Source organism: Chlorocebus sabaeus, chromosome X, assembly GCF_047675955.1.
Source record: "Chlorocebus sabaeus isolate Y175 chromosome X, mChlSab1.0.hap1, whole genome shotgun sequence".
NCBI classification, from domain to species: domain Eukaryota; kingdom Metazoa; phylum Chordata; class Mammalia; order Primates; family Cercopithecidae; genus Chlorocebus; species Chlorocebus sabaeus.
In genome coordinates, this window is record NC_132933.1 from 406,902 (window position 1) to 425,384 (window position 18,483).

The 18,483-nt window shown below is 53.0% G+C and overlaps 1 protein-coding gene across 1 annotated transcript; it reads left to right on the forward strand.

Moving 5' to 3' along the window:
- The first annotated feature begins 912 nt into the window (after positions 1-912).
- Positions 913-12,655, forward strand: IL9R (interleukin 9 receptor). The gene is made up of 9 exons (XM_007993229.3): positions 913-1,075; positions 5,745-5,858; positions 6,288-6,399; positions 6,652-6,830; positions 7,165-7,310; positions 7,881-8,082; positions 8,627-8,732; positions 9,816-9,900; positions 11,676-12,655. Exons 1-9 carry the CDS (start codon positions 1,048-1,050, stop codon positions 12,246-12,248), a joined length of 1,545 nt encoding a protein of 514 aa, XP_007991420.3. The 5' UTR covers positions 913-1,047; the 3' UTR covers positions 12,249-12,655.
- The last annotated feature ends 5,828 nt before the right edge of the window (positions 12,656-18,483 follow it).

The window sequence follows — 18,483 nt, forward strand, 5'->3', positions numbered from 1 at the left end:
TTGAACCCGGGAGGCCAAGGTTGCAGTGAGCTGAGATCGCACCACTGCACTCCCGCCTGGGCAACAGAGTGAGAGTTGGTAAAAAAAAAAAAAAAAAAAAAAAAAAAAAGACTGGGTGCGAGGTGGCTCATGCCTGTAATCCCAGCACTTTGGGAGGCCGAGGCAGGAGGATCACGAGTTCAGGAGATCGAGACCATCCTGGCCAACATGGTGAAACCCCATCTCTACTAAAATACAAAAAATTAGCCGGTTATGGTGGCGCATTCCTGTAGTCCAGCTACTCAGGAGGCTGAGGCAGGGGAATTGCTCGAACCCAGGAGGTGGAGGTTGCAGTGAGCCAAGATCGCGCCACTGCACTCCAGCCTGGCAACAGAGCAAGACTTCATCTCAAAAAAGAAAAGAAAACAAATAAACAAAACCCCCAAGAAACAGAAGTGTCTGCATGGACTTGTGCCTAACTACTCACAGTGACTACTTCTGGGGGGAGGTGAAAGGGGACCCTGTTAAATAATTTTTCTTTTGTATTGCTTTTCTTCAACTGAGTCTGCATTACTTTTATGTTTAATACTCTCCCCACCCCTGATGCTCACAGGTTGCTTTAGCTGGTGGAGGGAGAACCTACACCTCTGGTTTTGGCAAAGTATAGAAGGGGGACAAGGGCACTGCTCTGCACCTGCACAGGTCCTTGCCTCCTGGGGTCAGTTTAATGCATCTCAGTGGTGTTTCTTGGGAAGAACACAGTGGACACTCACTTGCCAGTCAGTAGACAAATCACTGAAGTCCATGTCTGGCAGTTCTCATTGTCATGTCACAGTTCCCTGACTTACAAGATTAGTGCTGACAGACACTTCTCAGCTCTGTTCGGGAGAGCAGCTCTGTAACGCGTTTGTGGTTTCAGATGTGGGCGGCCTGTGTGAACCTGTCGTGCAAGGCTCACGTCACCAACTGCTGCAGTTATCTCCTGAATCAGGCTGAGGGTCTTTGCTGTGCACCCAGAGACAGTTGGGTGACAAATCACCTCCAGGTTGGGGATGCCTCAGACTTGTGATGGGACTGGGCAGATGCATCTGGAAAGGTGAGTCTGTGCTTTGGGCTTCCCGACCTCTCAAGTCAGCTTGAAATTCAGAAGGCAGAGAGGGACAAGTGGCCCTCCATCCCTGGGCCCAGGGAGCCACTGTGGAAGCGTGGTGTTTGAGAACACCACCCTAGCTTTACCTCCTCCAGTGTCCTGGCTTTGGGTATCTCTTAGAGATGGCAAAATTTGCAGTGCTGAACTCAAGGATTACAAACTAATTTCCAGTCCTGTAAGGGTCATGGGTTCTGCTGTGGCCAGTGTGGCCACACTCCAGCTGGATGGAGGGAAGGGCACTGAGTTTGTCAGGCAGACATAATTTCTAATTATGGAAGGAACTCTGCTTCCTCAATGATTGAACTGACCTTTGTGGGGGTGCCTTTGTTGGGTGAAAATGGGCATACTTGGGCCTCAGTTGTGAGGGCCACGGGGTGGAGCTGAGGTCTAGGCCCCCATTTTATCTTCCTTTGATTTATGCTGTTCTGGGCTCACCTTCTTTCCAGAGCTTAGCTACTCGAGGTAGATTAGTATCAAGAGTGGGTATCCTCTCAGCGTGTCTTCAAGTAGCATCCCAGAGACCCGCTCCTGGGTACCCACAACATGAATACCATCCAGAAGCAAGGGCAGCCTCTGTAGGGAGAGTGGAAAACATTTATCAAACAGTTGAGATGGGTACAGGGGATGCAACATGATCAAACAGGGTCTTGCCTTAAGGAGCCTTATGTAGGGACACCGCACAGTGATGACCTTCAACTGCAGTGGGGCAGCAAGGCTGTGGGAGGGGCATGTTGGGCAGAGCAGGCAACATGCGGGTACCTCTTCACCAAGACAGCAGGAAGAGCACGGACATCATTTTCCCATCTTGCCTCCAGACTCTCAGGGAACTGTATCAATACCCTTACTCCAGCCTTGGCCCATGGCCACTGCCCAACCCCTGGGCCCTGTCAGTTCAGGACTGTGCAGAACGAGAGTTGCTCAGGCTCAGGGATTCCATCCGGCTGGGGATGCCTACTAGGGGACTGGGGGAAGGCCTCATGAAAGACCATACCTGTGATGGGGAGGGAAGCTGGTAGAGGGTACAGTGGGAAGCAGAGCAGCAGGGGTCTCCTCCATGCCTCTCTGCTTCTCACACCCACCCTCGCCTGCTCCCCTCTGCCCTGGGTCTGTGCCCTTGTCCACCCAACAACACCTCTGCAGTGCCGAGTCCAGCCCTGACTTCTTCCTGAGCTGTGGCCCAGCGTTTCCACAGACATCTACCTCATGGATGCAGCACCGCCCCCCATCCTCTTCTCTGAAAGTGTGTGGAAAATGCCTCTTGGTGCCATCTCTCTCCCACCCTGCCTTCCCTGCACCTTCTGGATGAGGTGTCTGTTGTCTCTGTACTTGCCTCCAGCTGGCCTTTCTGACCCCATCCCTCCTGCCTCCTTCCCATCCCCATCCCCACCCCTGTCGGCACCTCCACACACTCTGTGCCCAACAGCATTGGGGATTCCCACTGTGCTGAAGGAAGTCCTCATGTGGTCCAGAGAGGGAGCTGGCCCCTGCTCCCATTTCCAGACCCATTTTCTAGCAGAGCCTCCATGTCCCCAGGCTCCAGCTGCTTCTGGGATACCAAGGTCTGCATTTCTTCCTCTTCCCCCAGCAGACAGAAGACCTTGCTGGACAAGTGTCCACTTCAATAGTAACTTCCATCCTATCCACCTCTATGGCTGCCAGCCTCCTGAATGGTCCAGAAGAACCGGGATACCCTTCCCTGTCCCCATTAAAAAAGACAAAATATGACCAGACATGTTGGCTTATGCCTGTCATCCCAGCACTTTGGGAGGCCAAAGTGGGTGGGTCACTTGAGGCCAGGAGTACGAGACTAGCCTGACCAACATGGTGAAACCCTGCCTCTACTAAAAATACAAAAATTAGCCAGGCGTGGTGACTCATGCTTGTAATCCCAGCTACTTGGGAGGCTGAAGCAGTAGGATCACTTGAACTCGGGAGGCAGAGGTTGCAGTGAGCTGAGATCATGCCACTGTGCTCCAGCCTGGGCAACAGAGCGAGATATATATATATATATATATGCATAATAGTCTCTGTGTAACAGTAAGTGTGCAGTAGCCGGTGTGAGGGCAACTTGAAGAGTGTGCTTCGAGGCACAGAGATGCTCAGGGCTGCCTGGACAGCCTCCACGATGGTGGCCTGCTGTGGGTTAAGATTCTTCCTGGTGTTAGGTGAGTGTTCAGGGCATGAGGGCCAGGAAAGGTGAAGGGCTGAGTCTGTCTAAAGACCTTCCTGTGGGTGTGGCAGACCCTGAGATCTGAGGCAGGGCTCCAGCTGCAGGACAGCCCACAGCTTCACAGTGGCCCATGGAAGCAGGGCAGCCAGGCTATAAGGCCCAGTAGGCATCTGGGCCAGACTTTGACACTGAGGCCATGGAACAGGTGGGGCTCTGAGAAGGGACCAAAGTGATCATGGGCTGAAGGCTATGTCCACAGACTCAATGCGGGATAGGCTGTGCTGGGCATTGATGTCAGCCAGGCTCCCCAGCAGGAGTGGGGGTGTCAGAGGCAGCTCTGTCCCAGGTGGCACATTGGTTTCCCCTCCTGCTCTCACAATCTTCCTGTAGACCTGGTGTTGTCTGAGCTGTGGTGAGGCCTCCCTGGTGACATCCAGGAGCAGGGAGCATGCAAGTAGGGGTATGTGCACCTGCCCTGACTGCCTGGCCCTGTGGTCGAGGATGGGTGTTATAAAACATTGTGGTGCCTTCTTTTGGGGCATGTGCTGAGGGGCACCTGTAGGAGGGTGGTGACCTTGCCCTGCTCAGCTTACCAGGTACAGCTGTGCATTTTCAGTGCAGAGGAAAAGCAGAGACCTTCCCCTCAGATGGCCATACTCCCTTGTCACTGTACCCAACTCTCCAGTCCTACTTTGAAGCTCTCAGGTGTCACATGTGGATCCTGCCCTACCATCCCCCTTCCTTGTCTAGAAACGAGGCCTGCTGAGCTTGGAGCCACCCCACTCCCTGCTCTCAAGCCATCTGCTCCTGAGTTAGCTTGTGGCTGGCCTGGACTGATTCTACACAGATGTGGGTGTTTCTCCCCTGCTGGGGCAGCGGTCGTCCATCCTGGGGCCTGGGTCAGCTCTCAGCTGTGGCTGTTGTGCCTGGGCTTCCCCACACCCTGGTGGTCAATTCCAACCCTGCCTTCACATATCCCAAGAGCAGGCTGACTGTCTTCCCCATTCCCACCTTTCCAGTAACTGCTGCAAGAAGGGACAGACACTGCTGCAGAGAACTTGCCACAGTGTTTCATGCTGCGGCTGGTGGTGCCAGGCTGCATGCTCCATTCTAGGGAAGGGTGAGGCTTCCTGATCATCAGTCTCAACAGGGGACTGTCCTATGAGTACCTGTAGTGGGGCAGGGTGGGGTTAGAGTAGTGCCTGCTGCCCGTTGAGGGTGTGCGGGTTCCTTAAGGGCATGCATGCTGTAGTCTGCGTGCATGTCTGGTTTTTTCCTCCTCCTTATCAGTAATCAGTCTTGTATAACCAGGCTGGCCCTGCTTCCTGCCTAGGGGCTATCTGTGTACCATCTGGAGCTGCAAATGGGGTGATAGGGCATCAGTGGCCTTTCCACACCCAAGCACTTCCTGACACCCAGCCCCTCATCTCTGGCCAACCTCTGGCTCCCCCAGGGATCCTGGGACTCAGGCCTCACACTCCAGCATTGGGGGACTTTGCCCTTCTGGTGGTGCTCTCCTTTGCAGGTACCTTGGAACAGGGGTGCGACAGAGAGTTCAGGAAGTTGCATGGATACTCTGCTGCCACCCTCGTCCACCTTTCTGGGGCAGAACACTTGGATGGGTCTTTAAGAAGACAAAAGGGAGAGAGAATGCAGAGGCCGGGTGTGATGGCTCATGCCTGTAATCCCAACACTTTGGGAGGCCTAGGCAGGTGAATCCCTTGAAGTCAGGAGTTCAAGACTAACCTGGCCAACATAGTGAAACCCCATCTCTACTAAAAATACAAAAAAAAAAAAAAAAATTAGCTGGACATGGCGGCGGATGCCTGTAATCCCAGCTACTTGGGAGGCTGAGGCAGGAGAATCCCTTGAGCCCAGGAGGCAGAGGTTGCAGTGAGCCAAGATTGCACCACTGCACTCCTGCCTGGGCAATAGAGGAAGACTCCGTCTCAAAAAAAAAAAAAAAATTGCATGGAGTTTGTCTGTGTGACCCTGGGCAAGTCATTTCCACTCCTTGGGACTCAGTTCCGTGCCTGTGAACCGGGACAGTGCTTCTCCCTCGTGGAGCTGTTGTGAGAATTAAAGTAGAAAATGCACTTGTGGTGGTTGTTGGTAGTGATCAGTTCCCCCAACCCTGACTCCCCTGCAGGACTCCTCTCTGGGATGGGCATTCTTGGCAAATGTGGAGACCAAGCTGAGTCAGAGTCCAGGATCTAAGTTTGAGGGTGCTCCTTATACCCTGCAGCCATGAGTCTTTGGCTGGGTCAAATGTCCTTTCTGAGCTACAGTTCCTTATCAGTAAAGCCTGGGCAGTGGTGCCAGGACGCTGGACACAGTGTGAGTGCAGGTGGGGACCCACTGACCACTCTGCTGGGGAGCAATTCATGGGGAGCACCCCTCTAGGGAGGGATGATTTGCACAGGCCCTCAGCCCAGTCCCTTGCAGGCTGGACCTTGGAGAGTGAAGCCCTGAGGCGAGACATGGGCACCTGGCTCCTGGCCTGCACCTGCATCTGCACCTGTGTCTGCTTGGGATTCTGTGTCACAGAGGAAGGACGAGGTGAGGGCTGGGTACTAGTGTTTGTATGAGGTAGGGGGAGAACTGGGGCATGTTTGGGGGACTGGGTTGTCCAATGTCAAGTCCCTAGGGAAAGATTTGGCTCAAACTGTGCTGGGGCATGTCCTCTAGGGGTCAGCCTGGACCTCAGTCTCTAGTCTCCCTACCTTTACCTCCCTACCTTCAGTCCCTGGACCGACCCTAGTCTCCCTTCCTTCACCTTCTTGATGCTTCTCCGTGTCTGACTTGCCCGTGTACCAGGAGTCAGCACCCATCATTTCCCAGGCCTCCCAGTGCTTCCCTGGACAGATTCTGGGATCATTCACTGGTGACTGCCCTGCTAGGGTGTCAGCTGTCAGATCCCCCCCAGCCCCCTAGCTCAACTGTGCCCTGAAGCACTTGCTGTGGGCTCCCAATGATCACTGTCTCCAGGGCCAAAGGCTGGAAACTTCACCTGCCTCACCAACAACATTCTCAGGATCGATTGCCGCTGGTCTGCCCCAGAGCTGGGCCAGGGCTCCAGCCCCTGGCTCCTCTTCACCAGGTGAGGGTGGAGGGCCATGCTAGGGGAGCGGTGAGGGGCCTGAAGGGGCTTAGGGTCCCACGTTGAAGTTGGGCTGGCACATGGAGGAAAGACATAGCTTTCCACGGGAAAGGAGGGAGACTAGGCTTGCCAGAATGGAGGCAGCTGCTCCCAGGACGAGTTCTAAACATGCTGCCTGAGCCCTTCCCTCCTCCCGTGCTCTGGACAGGGATGAGGGTGAGGTCCCCAGGATTGAACACATGCCCTTTCCAGCAACCAGGCTCCCGGCGGCACACATAAGTGCATCTTGCAGGGCAGTGAGTGCACCGTAGTGCTGCCACCTGAGGCAGTGCTCGTGCCATCCGACAATTTCACCATCACTTTCCACCACTGCGTGTCTGGCAGGGAGCAGGTCAGCCTGGTGGACCCGGAGTACCTGCCCCGGAGACATGGTGAGCAGTGGCTATAGGTCTGGGGCGGGGCCCCTTGGCAAGAACATCCTGGCTGCTTGGGCGTTGGGAGCAGGGCCCTGCAGCCTGTGACCCCTGTGGCCCAGTGAGTGGGCAAGATTTGGAAACCACCTAGTCTAGCTGCAGAGGCCAGAGGAAGTCATTGCTGTCCTGTCCCGCCTGGGGCTTTTCTTGACCAGTCTCCCAGTGAGGTGCCTGGTCTGAGAGGGCCTTGACCATGCCCCTTGGGAATCTTTCAGGCCCCAGTCTTGTGTATTCCGACTGATACATCCAGACCCATGGGGCTTCGGCCTCACGTGGATTCACTCTGTTCCAGTTAAGCTGGACCCGCCCTCTGACTTGCAGAGCAACATCAGCTCTGGCCACTGCATCCTGACCTGGAGCATCAGTCCTGCCTTGGAGCCAATGACCACACTTCTCAGCTATGAGTTGGCCTTCAAGAAGCAGGAAGAGGCCTGGGAGGTAACACTTTGGCTGGCTTTCCCTGGGGGCCTCTCTCCTAGGAACAGCAGTCCAAGGCAGACCCCCCACTCTACATAGGGAGATGTCAACTTGTAGTGATGAGGAGGGGAGGAACTAGAGCGGTGTGTGTGTGCACACACATGCTGGCATGCACATGTGCATGCTTTGTGTGTGTGTATGGGAGTAGGGTGAGTGTGCCTGTGTCTCTGTGACTATGTGCACATAAGTGTGAGTGTGCATGTATGTGTTTATGTGTGCACACATGTAAGTGTGCACACTCACATGTTTGTGTGCCCATGTTTATGTGTTTGTATGTAAGTGTACATATGAGTGTGCCTGTGCCTTGTGTTTTTATCTGTGAGTGTGCACATGGGAATGCCTATGTGTATGAGTGTGTATGTGAGTGTGGTGAGTTGCTTCTGTGCACACGCTTGTGTATATGAGTGTGCATGCAAGTGTGAGGAGTGTGAAAGTGTGCCTGTAGACATGTTTGCCTGTGTGTGCATATGTGTATTGGTGGGCAAACGCAGCCCCACCTTCAGCACCTGCTAACTGCCCCCACCCCCACAGCGGGCCCAGCACAGAGATCACATTGTCGGGGTGACCTGGCTCGTACTTGAAGCCTTTGAGCTGGACCCTGGCTTTATCCTTGAGGCCAGGCTGCGTGTCCAGATGGCCACACTGGAGGATGACGTGGCAGAGGAGGAGCATTATACAGGCCAGTGGAGTGAGTGGAGCCAGCCTGTGTGCTTCCAGACTCCCCAGAGACAAGGTGGGCGCTGCTGTGGCTGCTGCACTTCCAGAGTCTGGGCTGGGCGTCTTCTTCCCTGTTCACCTCACTCCCCGCACCCTTTCACACTCCTGGAAACCCCTCCCTAAGGCAGCCATACCCCAGTTGATCCCCTTCTTCTGAAGGTCTGAGGTCTATACGGCGGAAACAAACACCTGCCAACTCTGGGGCTTCCTGGGAACCTATAGTTAGTGGCTCCTGTTAGGAGTGAGGGTGGTAGGGCTGCACACCAGGGCTGGTGCTCCTGCCTGGAGGCTGGACATGACCTCAGTGTCGTTAGTGAGGGCAGGGCTGACCCTTGCACACTTCAGTGCTGAGACGACCCACCGTGTGGCAGATGGGAAGAGTGAGGCCCCGGAGCATGATTCATACAAGGTCCTTCAGCAGGTGACACAAACCTCCAAGGCCCATCACAAACCTTCCACTTTAGCCCAGGGCACTAAAGGGCGCACTGTTGCCATATAGGTTTGTGGGGAGCCTCCTGGCACTGAGGCTGCTCACAGCCCTGGGCCCTTCCTGCCCACAGGCCCTCTGATCCCACCCTGGGGGCAGCCAGACAACACCCTTGTCGCTGTGTCCGTCTTCCTCCTGCTGATTGGCCTGACTTACCTCCTGTTCAAGCTTTCACCCAGGTAGGTAGCTGATGTGTGTGTCGGTGTGTGTGTGTGTTTGTGTGTACATGTGTGAGTGTGTGTGTGCAGATGTGTCACTGTGTGCATGTGTGAGTGTGTGGTTGGTGGGGAGTCAAGGGCCACCCTTGTCTGGTTCCTCCCCTCCCCTCTCCACTGTTTGGTCCTGGATGGGGTGGTCTTTTCAAGTCTCCACCCTGGGCCAGAAGAGGGTTCACAAGTTGCCAGGGGAGAGAAGGGAAGGGGGATCTGTGGCAGAGGCCGAAGACAAGGGCAGTGTGGTCCCGACCAGACCCAGAGTCACCGAGATCAAGAGCCCGGATCCTAGTTTTCTGCCTCTGGAGGAGCTTGGTTTGTTCATCTGTTCACACAGTCTACGAAAGGACAGTTGGGTCATCTGGTGTGCTCAGGACCCTGTTCTCACCCTGGCAGATGCCTTAGAGAACAAGATGGACAAGGACTCTCTTAAAATAAACCGTCATGCCTCATGCACCGCATGTCAGGTTACAAGAAGGGGTGCAGGGGCCATGTCAGGCAGCGGATGTGAGGAAGAGGGTGTGTGGAGTGGGTGTTGGGTGGGGCTAAGCGGGAGGGTGCTTGGCTTCTCCTTGGAGCAAAGGAAAGTGTGAAACTGTGTGATACGACCTAGTTTATGTTTTGAGGAATAGATTGCTGGGACAAGGGGACACAGGGGACCTGCTGGAGGCCAATGGGGGCCAGTGGGGTGCCCACAGGGAGATGATTCGGCATGAGCCAGTGAAAGAAGCGGAGACAGAGCAAATCTGAAGGAATTGCGGGGTTTTAGGAGGAGAAACAGAGGGGACATGTGGGTGGATGAGATACGAGTGGTGACCCCTGAGGTGGGGAAATGGGGGACACCCTTGTGGGGAGGTTGGGGAGGTCTATTTGCACCTGTTGGGTTGGAGCCCCAGGTGACATCCTTGTGGGAGGGTCAGTAGATCCTTGGCAGCAAGTCTGGTGCTCAGGGAGACACTGGGTGGAGTGGGAACCACAGACCTTCTGCTGAAGGCAAAGACGGGGTTCCTGGGTCGCCACAGGCCTCTGACTGGCCTCTCTTCGCCTCAGGGTGAAGAGAATCTTCTACCAGAACGTGCCCTCTCCAGCGGCGTTCTTCCGGCCCCTCTACAGTGTGCACAATGGGAACTTCCAGGTGTGTGCAGAGACCACGGCTGGGCGTGGGGGGCAGGGGTTGCCCAGAGCTCTGGCCTGCCCGGGATGTTGGCTTTCATGAGGGTTGGCGGCCAGTATGGGAGGCTTGTCAGTGCTTGGAGCCTTTTCTGTATATTCAGTGAATTTCAGTTTATACGCGTGTCTCAAATGGGGAAAAACTAGCTTTATTATACGCGTGTCTCAAATGGGGAAAAACTAGCTTTATTTTCCATTGCTGATTTCTTTTTGTTCTCATATCTCCAGTTCCATTGTCGATGGAAAAAATGCAAATTTCTCATGACTTATCTCTGTCCCCTCTGGTTTGCGGCTGTCTGCACCCACCATGTGCCTCACCCCCTCCTCCTGCGAACGTGTCTGTCCTGTGGCCGTGGGGAAGGGTCTGTGGTGTGTGGCTGCCCTCGGGGCTCTCACTGCCTCTGGGTTCCTGCTCTGCCTGGTCCTTTGGTCCCCCTGGATCGCATGCTGGAACCACAGCTGAGGAGTGGGCTCTGCACTTCCCCCTCTGTGGCCCTGTTGGGCTCCCACAGCCCAGGGACCAGGGAGCAACTTGGGGGTTGCATCAGGCCCTCCCCTCCCTGCTGGGCTGGCGGTTCATGCCGCCTGAGTGGGAGGAGGAGGAAACGGAGGGCTCCAGTGAGTGGTCTCTAGCTTTTCCCCTGAGACTCCTCACTTTGGACAAAGGACAAGAAGCAGTGAGGGCCCCTCCCTGGGGTCTGGGCCAAGCTGACCTCTCTTCTCCAGGATCTTCCCTCCCTGTGCCCTAGGGTCTCCCTGGGCCCTGTGTGGCAAGGATGCCCCCTCCACACCACGGCTCCAGCTTACTATGCAGAAAAATCCTTTTCTCTCTCAATGAGGAGCCTAGTTTTCAATATTTTTGTCCAAATATTCAATTTGAACCATAAACCAGACACCTGGATCTTAGCAGAGTCTTCCCCGTTCCCCAAGGTGGTAGGTGTGACTGTCAAGAGCCTGGGCAGCCGAGGACAAGGCTGAGAAGGGCACAGATTGTGATTGTCCCCGGGACTGTCATCCTGTTGCAGGCACCAACTCTTCCCTAGAGAACAAGGACACCTGCTAGGGGTTATTTAGACCCTCTGGTGGGGATCTGGTGCCATAGGTTGGTCTTCAGGGAGCAGTGCAGTGATGGAGGGTGTGGTGTGTGCGGTGAATGGGATGGAGGCTCCTGGTCACACCAAGGGAATAGCTTCTTTTTGGAGGCGGGGACCTCCTGTGGCCCCACAGAAGGATCCAGGTCTGCTGGCTGTAGCCTAGTGCTTTGAAAGTCACCGGTCTTGACAGCGACTCGTGTGTGTGTGTGTGTGTGTGTGTGCGCGCGCATGTCAGGTGGGAGTGCCCAGTCTCTGTAGCTGCTGAAAGGCCCTGAGGCACATGCTGTCAGGAGTTGGCTCTGTCCTGGGCAGATGTCACCATCTGTACCTTGGTTCAAGCTGCTGTGAACACCAGGCCCTGTGCTGGGGGAGCGATGAGGGGCCTGAAGGGACTCAGGGTCCCACGTTGAGGTTGGGCTGGCACATGGAGGAAAGACAGAATGTCCAAGACACAGGTGATGCTTGGCCTCTGGGTGTACTTTGGGCTGCTATGGGGAATGGCACCTCTCAGCCCTCCCAGGGAAACCTCAGGAGGGCTTTCTGGAGGAGGAGGGAGACTAGGCTTGCCAGAAAGGAGGCAGCTGCTCCCCGGATGAGTTCTGAACATGCTGCCTGAGCCCTTCCCTCCTCCCTCACTCTGTTCCAGAGTTGGATGGGGGCCCACAGGGCCGGTGTGCTGCTGAGCCAGGACTGTGCTGGCGCCCCACGAGGAGCCTCGGACCCCTGCATCCAGGAGGCCATTGCACTGCTCACCTGTGGCCCAGTGCATCCTTGGAAATCTGTGGCCCTGAAGGAGGAAGAGGAGGGCACTGGGACCAGGCTGCCAGGGAACCTGAGCTCAGAGAATGTGCTGCCAGCAGGGTGTACGGAGTGGAGGGCACAGACACTTGCCTATCTGCCACAGGAGGACTGGGCCCCCACGTCCCCCACCGGGTCAGCTCCCCTAGACTCAGAGGGCAGCAGCAGCAGCAGCAGTGACTACTGTACTTTAGGCTGCTATGGGGGATGGCACCTCTCAGCCCTCCCAGGGAACACGCAGAGCCCTGGGCCCATCCCAGCCCTGGCTTGTGGTCTTTCCTGTGACCCTCAGGGCCTTGAGACCCAGCAAGGAGTTGCCTGGGTGCTGGCTGGCCACTGCCAGAGGCCTGGGCTGCATGAGGACCTCCAGGGCATGGTTTTCCCTTCCGTCCTCAGCAAGGCTCGGTCCTGGACATTCTAGGTCCCTGACTTGCCAGGTGCATCATGTCCATTTTGGGAAAATGGACTGAGGTCTCTGGAGCCCTTGTCTGGGACTGAACCTCCTGAGAAGGGGCCCCTAGAAATGGTCAGAGGTCCTGTCTGGATGGAGGCTGTAGGCTCCCCTTCAACCCCTCTGCTCAGTGCTTGTGGGGAGGAGCCTCTATCCTCAGCATCCTGGTCACAGGTTCCTCCTTCCACTGTCCCTTTTCTTTATCCCTGGCCTCTCTGAGAAGAGGGGTGTGGTCTCTCAGCTGTTCTGCTCTCATACCCTTAAAGGGCCAGCCTGGGCCCAGTGGACGCAGGTAAGGCACCATGACCACCTGGTGTGACCTCTCTGTGTCTTCCTGAGGCACCTTTCTAGAGATTAAAATGAGCTTGATGGCTATTCCAAATGTTGATGGCTGGGAGGAGGGGCCAGAGGAGAGGTGAGGGGTGGGGTTTGTCCAGCCCTGGGCTTTCTGGGCTCTAGAGACAGCACAGTGGAGGCTCAATGACAGTTCTGGGGACAGCAGGGCAGAGGTTCAGGGGCAGTTTTGGGACAGCAGGGTGGAGGCTCAGGGACAGTTCCTGGGAGGCCAGCACCCTCGTTCCTCCTTGTACTCATCCTCCCACTTGCTCCAGGAAAGTGAGAGCTGAGGCTGGAGCTCCCAGACAGTCAGGGCTGGAAGTGACCATCCAGCAGTGATGGTGGTCTGTGAAGGGTCCTGCTTCTGTCCTCAGCCTCTCAGGGGGTGGGTTTGGTGAGGAGCTGTGGTCTGGAGAGAGTGGCAGTTGCAGCAGAACATGCCTGCATTTGTTTCCTAGGGCTGCCGTAACAAAGTGCCACAAAATGGGTATCTTAGAACCACAGAGATTTGTTATCTCACAGTTCCAAAGTCCAGAAGTTGGAAACAAAGATGTTGGCAGTATTCCCGACCACATGTTCTTAGGCTCCCATGAAACAGAAGTTGATACGAGGCCAAGCAAGTTTCCCAGACAAGGCTTTATTGAGTCTTATGGCCCAAAAGGTTGGGCAGAAGAGAGACAGTGCAGGAGGAAGAGTTCTTGGCTGGCTCCCCAAGGGGAATGCATTGTGGTGTCTTAAGGAGGGTGACATGCATAATTTATGAGCTAAGTGAGTGTCATTACATGTATGGGGTGGAGTGAAGGGTGCTCAGATGCATGCTAACACATACGTTGCGTGATCAGAAAATGGCAGATAAGCCCCTCCCTGGGTGAGGACTTTAGTATTATCATAAGGCCAGGGTAATTCTCCTGGCCTTGTGCACAAGCAGGTGATAGAGTCAACTCCCCTGAGTAAGACTTATGGCATGATGCTACTTATCTTATTTTTTTCAGACAGTTGGCAAGGTCTGGTTAGCGAGTATGGTGCTGCAAGGTCTAGTGGTCAGCAGGCATGTATGGAACAACACGTTAGTGGGGGTGGGCCAAGTCCCATTTCTACTCTGTCTCAGCAGGGCCATGCTCCCTCTGAAAGCACTAGGGAAGGATTAGTTTCAGGCCTTTCTTCAGCTTCTGTTAGTTTCTTGGCTTGTGACACCAAAGCTGTAATCTTTTTTTTGTTTTGTTTTTGAGACAGAATTTTTTTGTTGTCACCCAGGCTGGAGTGCAATGGCACAATCTCGGCTCACTGCAACCTCCACCTCCCAGGTTCAAGCGATTCTCCTGCCTCAGCCTCTGGAGTGGGATTACAGGCACCTGCTACCATGCCTGGCTAGTTTTTGTATTTTTAGTGGAGACAGCGTTTCTCTATGTTGGCCAGGCAGTTCTCAAACTCCTGATATCAAGTGACCCGCCTGCCTCTGCCTCCCAAAGTGTTGGGATTACAGACATGAGCCGCCAAGCCTAGCCAAAGCTCCAGTCTTTACAGGGCTTTTTCCCTGTGTGCATTTCTGTGTCCAAATTTCCCCTTTTAAAAATCACAATAATAGTGGATTAAGGCTGGCCCTGATGATTTAATCTTAACTTGATCATCTGCAAAGACGCTATTTCCATATGAGGTCACATTCACAGGTACTGGGGTTAGGACTTCAACCTAGAGGGCCTGACTGCTGGCCCCACACACCATGGCCCCTCCCCAGCATGCCCCATCCCCTTCCTGGGTGCCCCAGGCAGATCACAGGAGGGCCTGACTGCCGGGCTTTGGGCTGGCATTGGGATCATCTGCCTAGTTAGGGCTGTGACCAGACTGAGCTAGGAGGGGGACCTGACTCCTGAGGCAGGGCTTGAACTCTAGACCAGATTTCAGACTAGTTGAAACAGGCAAAAGTACCCCTCCATAAGACACACCCACTGGTGCCAAGTGAGTTTGTGGTTCTCATGGCAACACCTGGAAATTACTGCCCCTTTCCACGACAATGACCTGAAAGTTACCACCCCTTTTCTAGAAATTTCTAAATAACCTGCTCCTTAATTTGCATATAATTACAAGTGAGTATAAATATGTGTGCAGAACTGCCTCTGAGCTGCTACTCTGGGCTCACTGCCTATGGGGTATCCCCTGCTGCATAAGGAATAGTACCTCTGCTGCTGCTGTGCACGGCCGCTTCAATAAAAGTTGCTGTCTAATACCACCAACTCGCCCTTGAATTATTTCCTGGGTGAAGCCAAGAGCCCTCCTGTGCTAAACCCCAATTTCTGGGCTCATCTTCCCTGCATCAAGAGGGTTTTGGGGCTGGGAGCGCTGAAGTTTTGAAGGCAGGATGAAATGGAAGCTGTTCTCTCACTGGGCCCTGAGCCACAGGGAGCAACTGTCCTGGTGGCTTTCATGCTCCCTGCAACCTGAGCAGAAAGAAGTACCTGCTACCTGACACCCCCAAAGGCAAAAGCCCTTTCTGGCTCAGATAGGCAGCCCTCCCACCCTGCATGCCTGCAGAACTTCTAGGGTTTTGTGGGGAGCCTCAGCAGAGCTGGATCCTGGTCTGTGGGGGCGAGGCAGGTCCCAGAATATATCTTTAGTATCCAGAGAGTGGGAGGGGTGTGGACGGAAGTGAGGTACAGGCATCCTCAGCTGTAACCAAGTATAAAAATACTAGTGTGAATCCACTTCCTGGAGCTGGGCTCTGGGGATCCCCGGGCTAGTGCATTTATAACAGGGGTTGTATGGCTCATGAGGCTCCATATGTGACCTGGGCTACCTCATGATCACACAAACGAACCCACAGTTGGGATGCCTCTCCTGTGTGGCATGGACACGTCTTCATTCAACTCACAAACTTTCCCTGAGTGGTTCCTGGAGAGCTGATTTTGGGCTGGAACCTGAGTTATCTACGAAAAATACAAAAGTAATTAACTGGGCATGGTGGTACTTGCCTGTAGTCCTAGGTATTTGGGAGGCTGACGCAGAAAGACTGATTAAGCCTGGGAGGCAGAAGTTGCAGTAAGCCAAGATTGTATCACTGCACTCCAGCCTGGGTGACAGAGTGAGACCCTGTCTCAAAAAAAAAAAAAAAAGAAATTTAAAAAAGAGAGATGCGACAACCCTTGAAGACCATGTGATGAGGTGTGGATTACAGCAGGGCAAGGTTCAAAAGACCATGTGAGCTCTGAGGAGGCGTCGCTGATCACTGGGCATCTGTGAAGTCCTCAGAGAGAAGGTGACCTGGACCTGAAATGATGACACTGTGGGCTTAGGAGCTGGTGGACAGTGTGGTTGGAGCACAGGTGCAGAATGTGGATGGCCAGGCCCAGGCAGCACTGGACTGTGGAGAAACTCGAATGCCAGGCCAATCCCTGCTGAGGGAACACTGGGGACTGGGTTTTCCTCTTTTTATTTTATTTATTTTTATTTATTTATTTTTTTGAGATGGAGTCTTGGTCTGTCACCCAGGCTGGAGTGCAGTGACTCGATCTCGGCTCACTGCAACCTCTGCCTCCCGGGTTCAAGCAATTCTTCTGCCTCAGCCTCCCGTGTAGTTGGAATTACAGGCACATGCCACTGTGCCCGGCTAATTTTTGTATATTTTTAGTAGAGATGGGGTTTCACCATGTTGGCCAGGCTGGTCTCGAACTCCTGACCTTGTGATTCACCCGCCTCGGCTTCCCAAAGTGCTGGGATTACAGGCATGAGCCACCTCACCTGGCCTCCTCTTTTTATTGAGGCAAAAAAATCACATAATATAAAAATAACAGATGTACAATTCAGTGACATTTAGTGCATGCACAATATTGTGCAACCATCACCTCTTAGTTCCAAAATATTTTCATTATCTCAAAAGGAAGTCCCACCTGTTAAGCAACTATGGCCTAATCTGCCCTCCCTCTGACCACCACTAACCTGCTTTCTATCTCTATGGATACCTACGAATGGAATCGTATAATATGTGACCTTTTGTGTACAGCTTCTACCAGGTTGTAGCAAGTGCCAGCACCACAATCCTTTTTATGGCTGTTATTATTCATATTATTGTATAGATATACCACATTTTGTTTGTTGATTCATCTCTTGATGGACATTTGGGTTTCAATTTGTTTTGTTATCGTGAATACTGCTGCTATGAGGACTTATGTACATGGCTTTGTTTGAATACCTGTTTGCAATTATTTTGTGATGTATCTAGAAATAGAATTGCTGGGTCCTATGGTAATTTTTTGTGTAGCCTTTTGCAGAACCTCCAAACTTTTCCATAGTGGCTGTGTCATTTTACATTTCCATCAGTGATGTTCACAGTTCTTCACTTCTTTGCCAACACTTGTTATTTTCTGTTTGTTTGTTTGTTTGTTTTGTATTTTGAGACAGAGTCTCACTGTGTCACCCAGGCTGGAGTGCGGTGGCACAATCACAGCTTGTTGCAACCTCCTCCTCCCAGGCTCAAGCAATTCTCCTGCATCAGCCTCTCATGTAGCTGCGATTACAGGCGCTTGCCACCAAGCCTGGCTAAGTTTTGTATTTTTAGTAGAGATGGGGTTTTACCATGTTGGCCAGGCTGGTCTCAAACTCCTGGCCTCAAGTGATCTGCCCGTCTTGCCCTCCCAAAGTGCTGGGATGACAAGTGTGAGCCACTGTGCCTGGCCTTGTTGTTGTGGTTGTTTTTGGTAATGGTTATTCTAATGGGTGTCAAGTGGTATTTTATTGTAATTTCCGTTTGCCTTTCCCTGATGACTAATGATGTTGAGCACCTTTTCATGTACTATTTGTGTATCTTCTTTGGAGAAAAGTCTTTTCAACTCTTCTTCCCATTATAAAATTGTGGATTTTGTCCTTTTGTAGTTGGGTTCTTTATATGTTCTGGATAGTATACCTTTATCAGATATGACTTGCAATGTTTTTCTCCTATACAGTCGGTTTTCTTTTAGCTCTCTTGGTAATGTCCTTTGAAGTACATAAGTTTTAAATTCTGATGAATTCCAGCATATCTATTTTTTCTCTTGTTTCCTGTGCTTTTGGTGTCACACCCAAGAAATCATTGCTAAATCCAATGCCAATAAACACATGAAAACATGCTCAACATCACTTGCCATTAGACAAGTGAAAATTAAAACCACAATGAGATACCATTTCACAGCCATTGGAGTGACTATCTTTTATAAAAATGGAAACTAACTAGTGTTAGTGAGTATATGGAGAAATTAGAACCCTTGTGCATTGCTGGTGAGAATGTGAGATGATAGAGGTAACGGCTGCACAACATTGTGAGCATACATAGTGCCACTGAGCTACACACTTAAAAAATGTTTAAAATGGGCCGGGCGCGGTGGCTCAAGCCTGTAATCCCAGCACTCTGGGAGGCCGAGACGGGTGGATCACGAGGTCAGGAGATCGAGACCATCCTGGCTAACACGGTGAAACCCCGTCTCTACTTAAAAATACAAAAAACTAGCCAGGCGAGGTGGCAGGCGCCTGTAGTCCCAGCTACTTGGGAGGCTGAGGCAGGAGAATGGCGTGAACCCAGGAGGCGGAGCTTGCAGTGAGCTGAGATCCGGCCACTGCACTCCAGCCTGGGGCGACAGAGAGACTCCGTCTCAAAAAAAAAAAAAATGTTTAAAATGGTAAATATTATGTTATGTGTCTTTCCCCACAACAACAAATGCTTAAAATGGTAAATTATACCACACACAGCACAATCTTCTTCAGAACTGATCCTGAAATAGTTCCATGTGTGATGAAAGGAGACCCTTATCTCCTACAGTGAGAAGTAGCCTTTTTGTTCACACTGCTGCTGTACATCCCAGGCTCTTCCACACTCACCAAGCACAATCTCACCAACCCGAGTCCA

Excerpts from the sequence above, each read along its gene's own strand:
- IL9R (XM_007993229.3), top strand. The coding sequence starts at position 1,048 with ATGGGACTGGGCAGATGCATCTGGAAAG. Across the intron at positions 5,859-6,287 it reads TGTCACAGAGGAAGGACGAG|GGCCAAAGGCTGGAAACTTC; the intron begins GTGAGGGCTGGG and ends CACTGTCTCCAG. Across the intron at positions 6,831-7,164 it reads GTACCTGCCCCGGAGACATG|TTAAGCTGGACCCGCCCTCT; the intron begins GTGAGCAGTGGC and ends ACTCTGTTCCAG.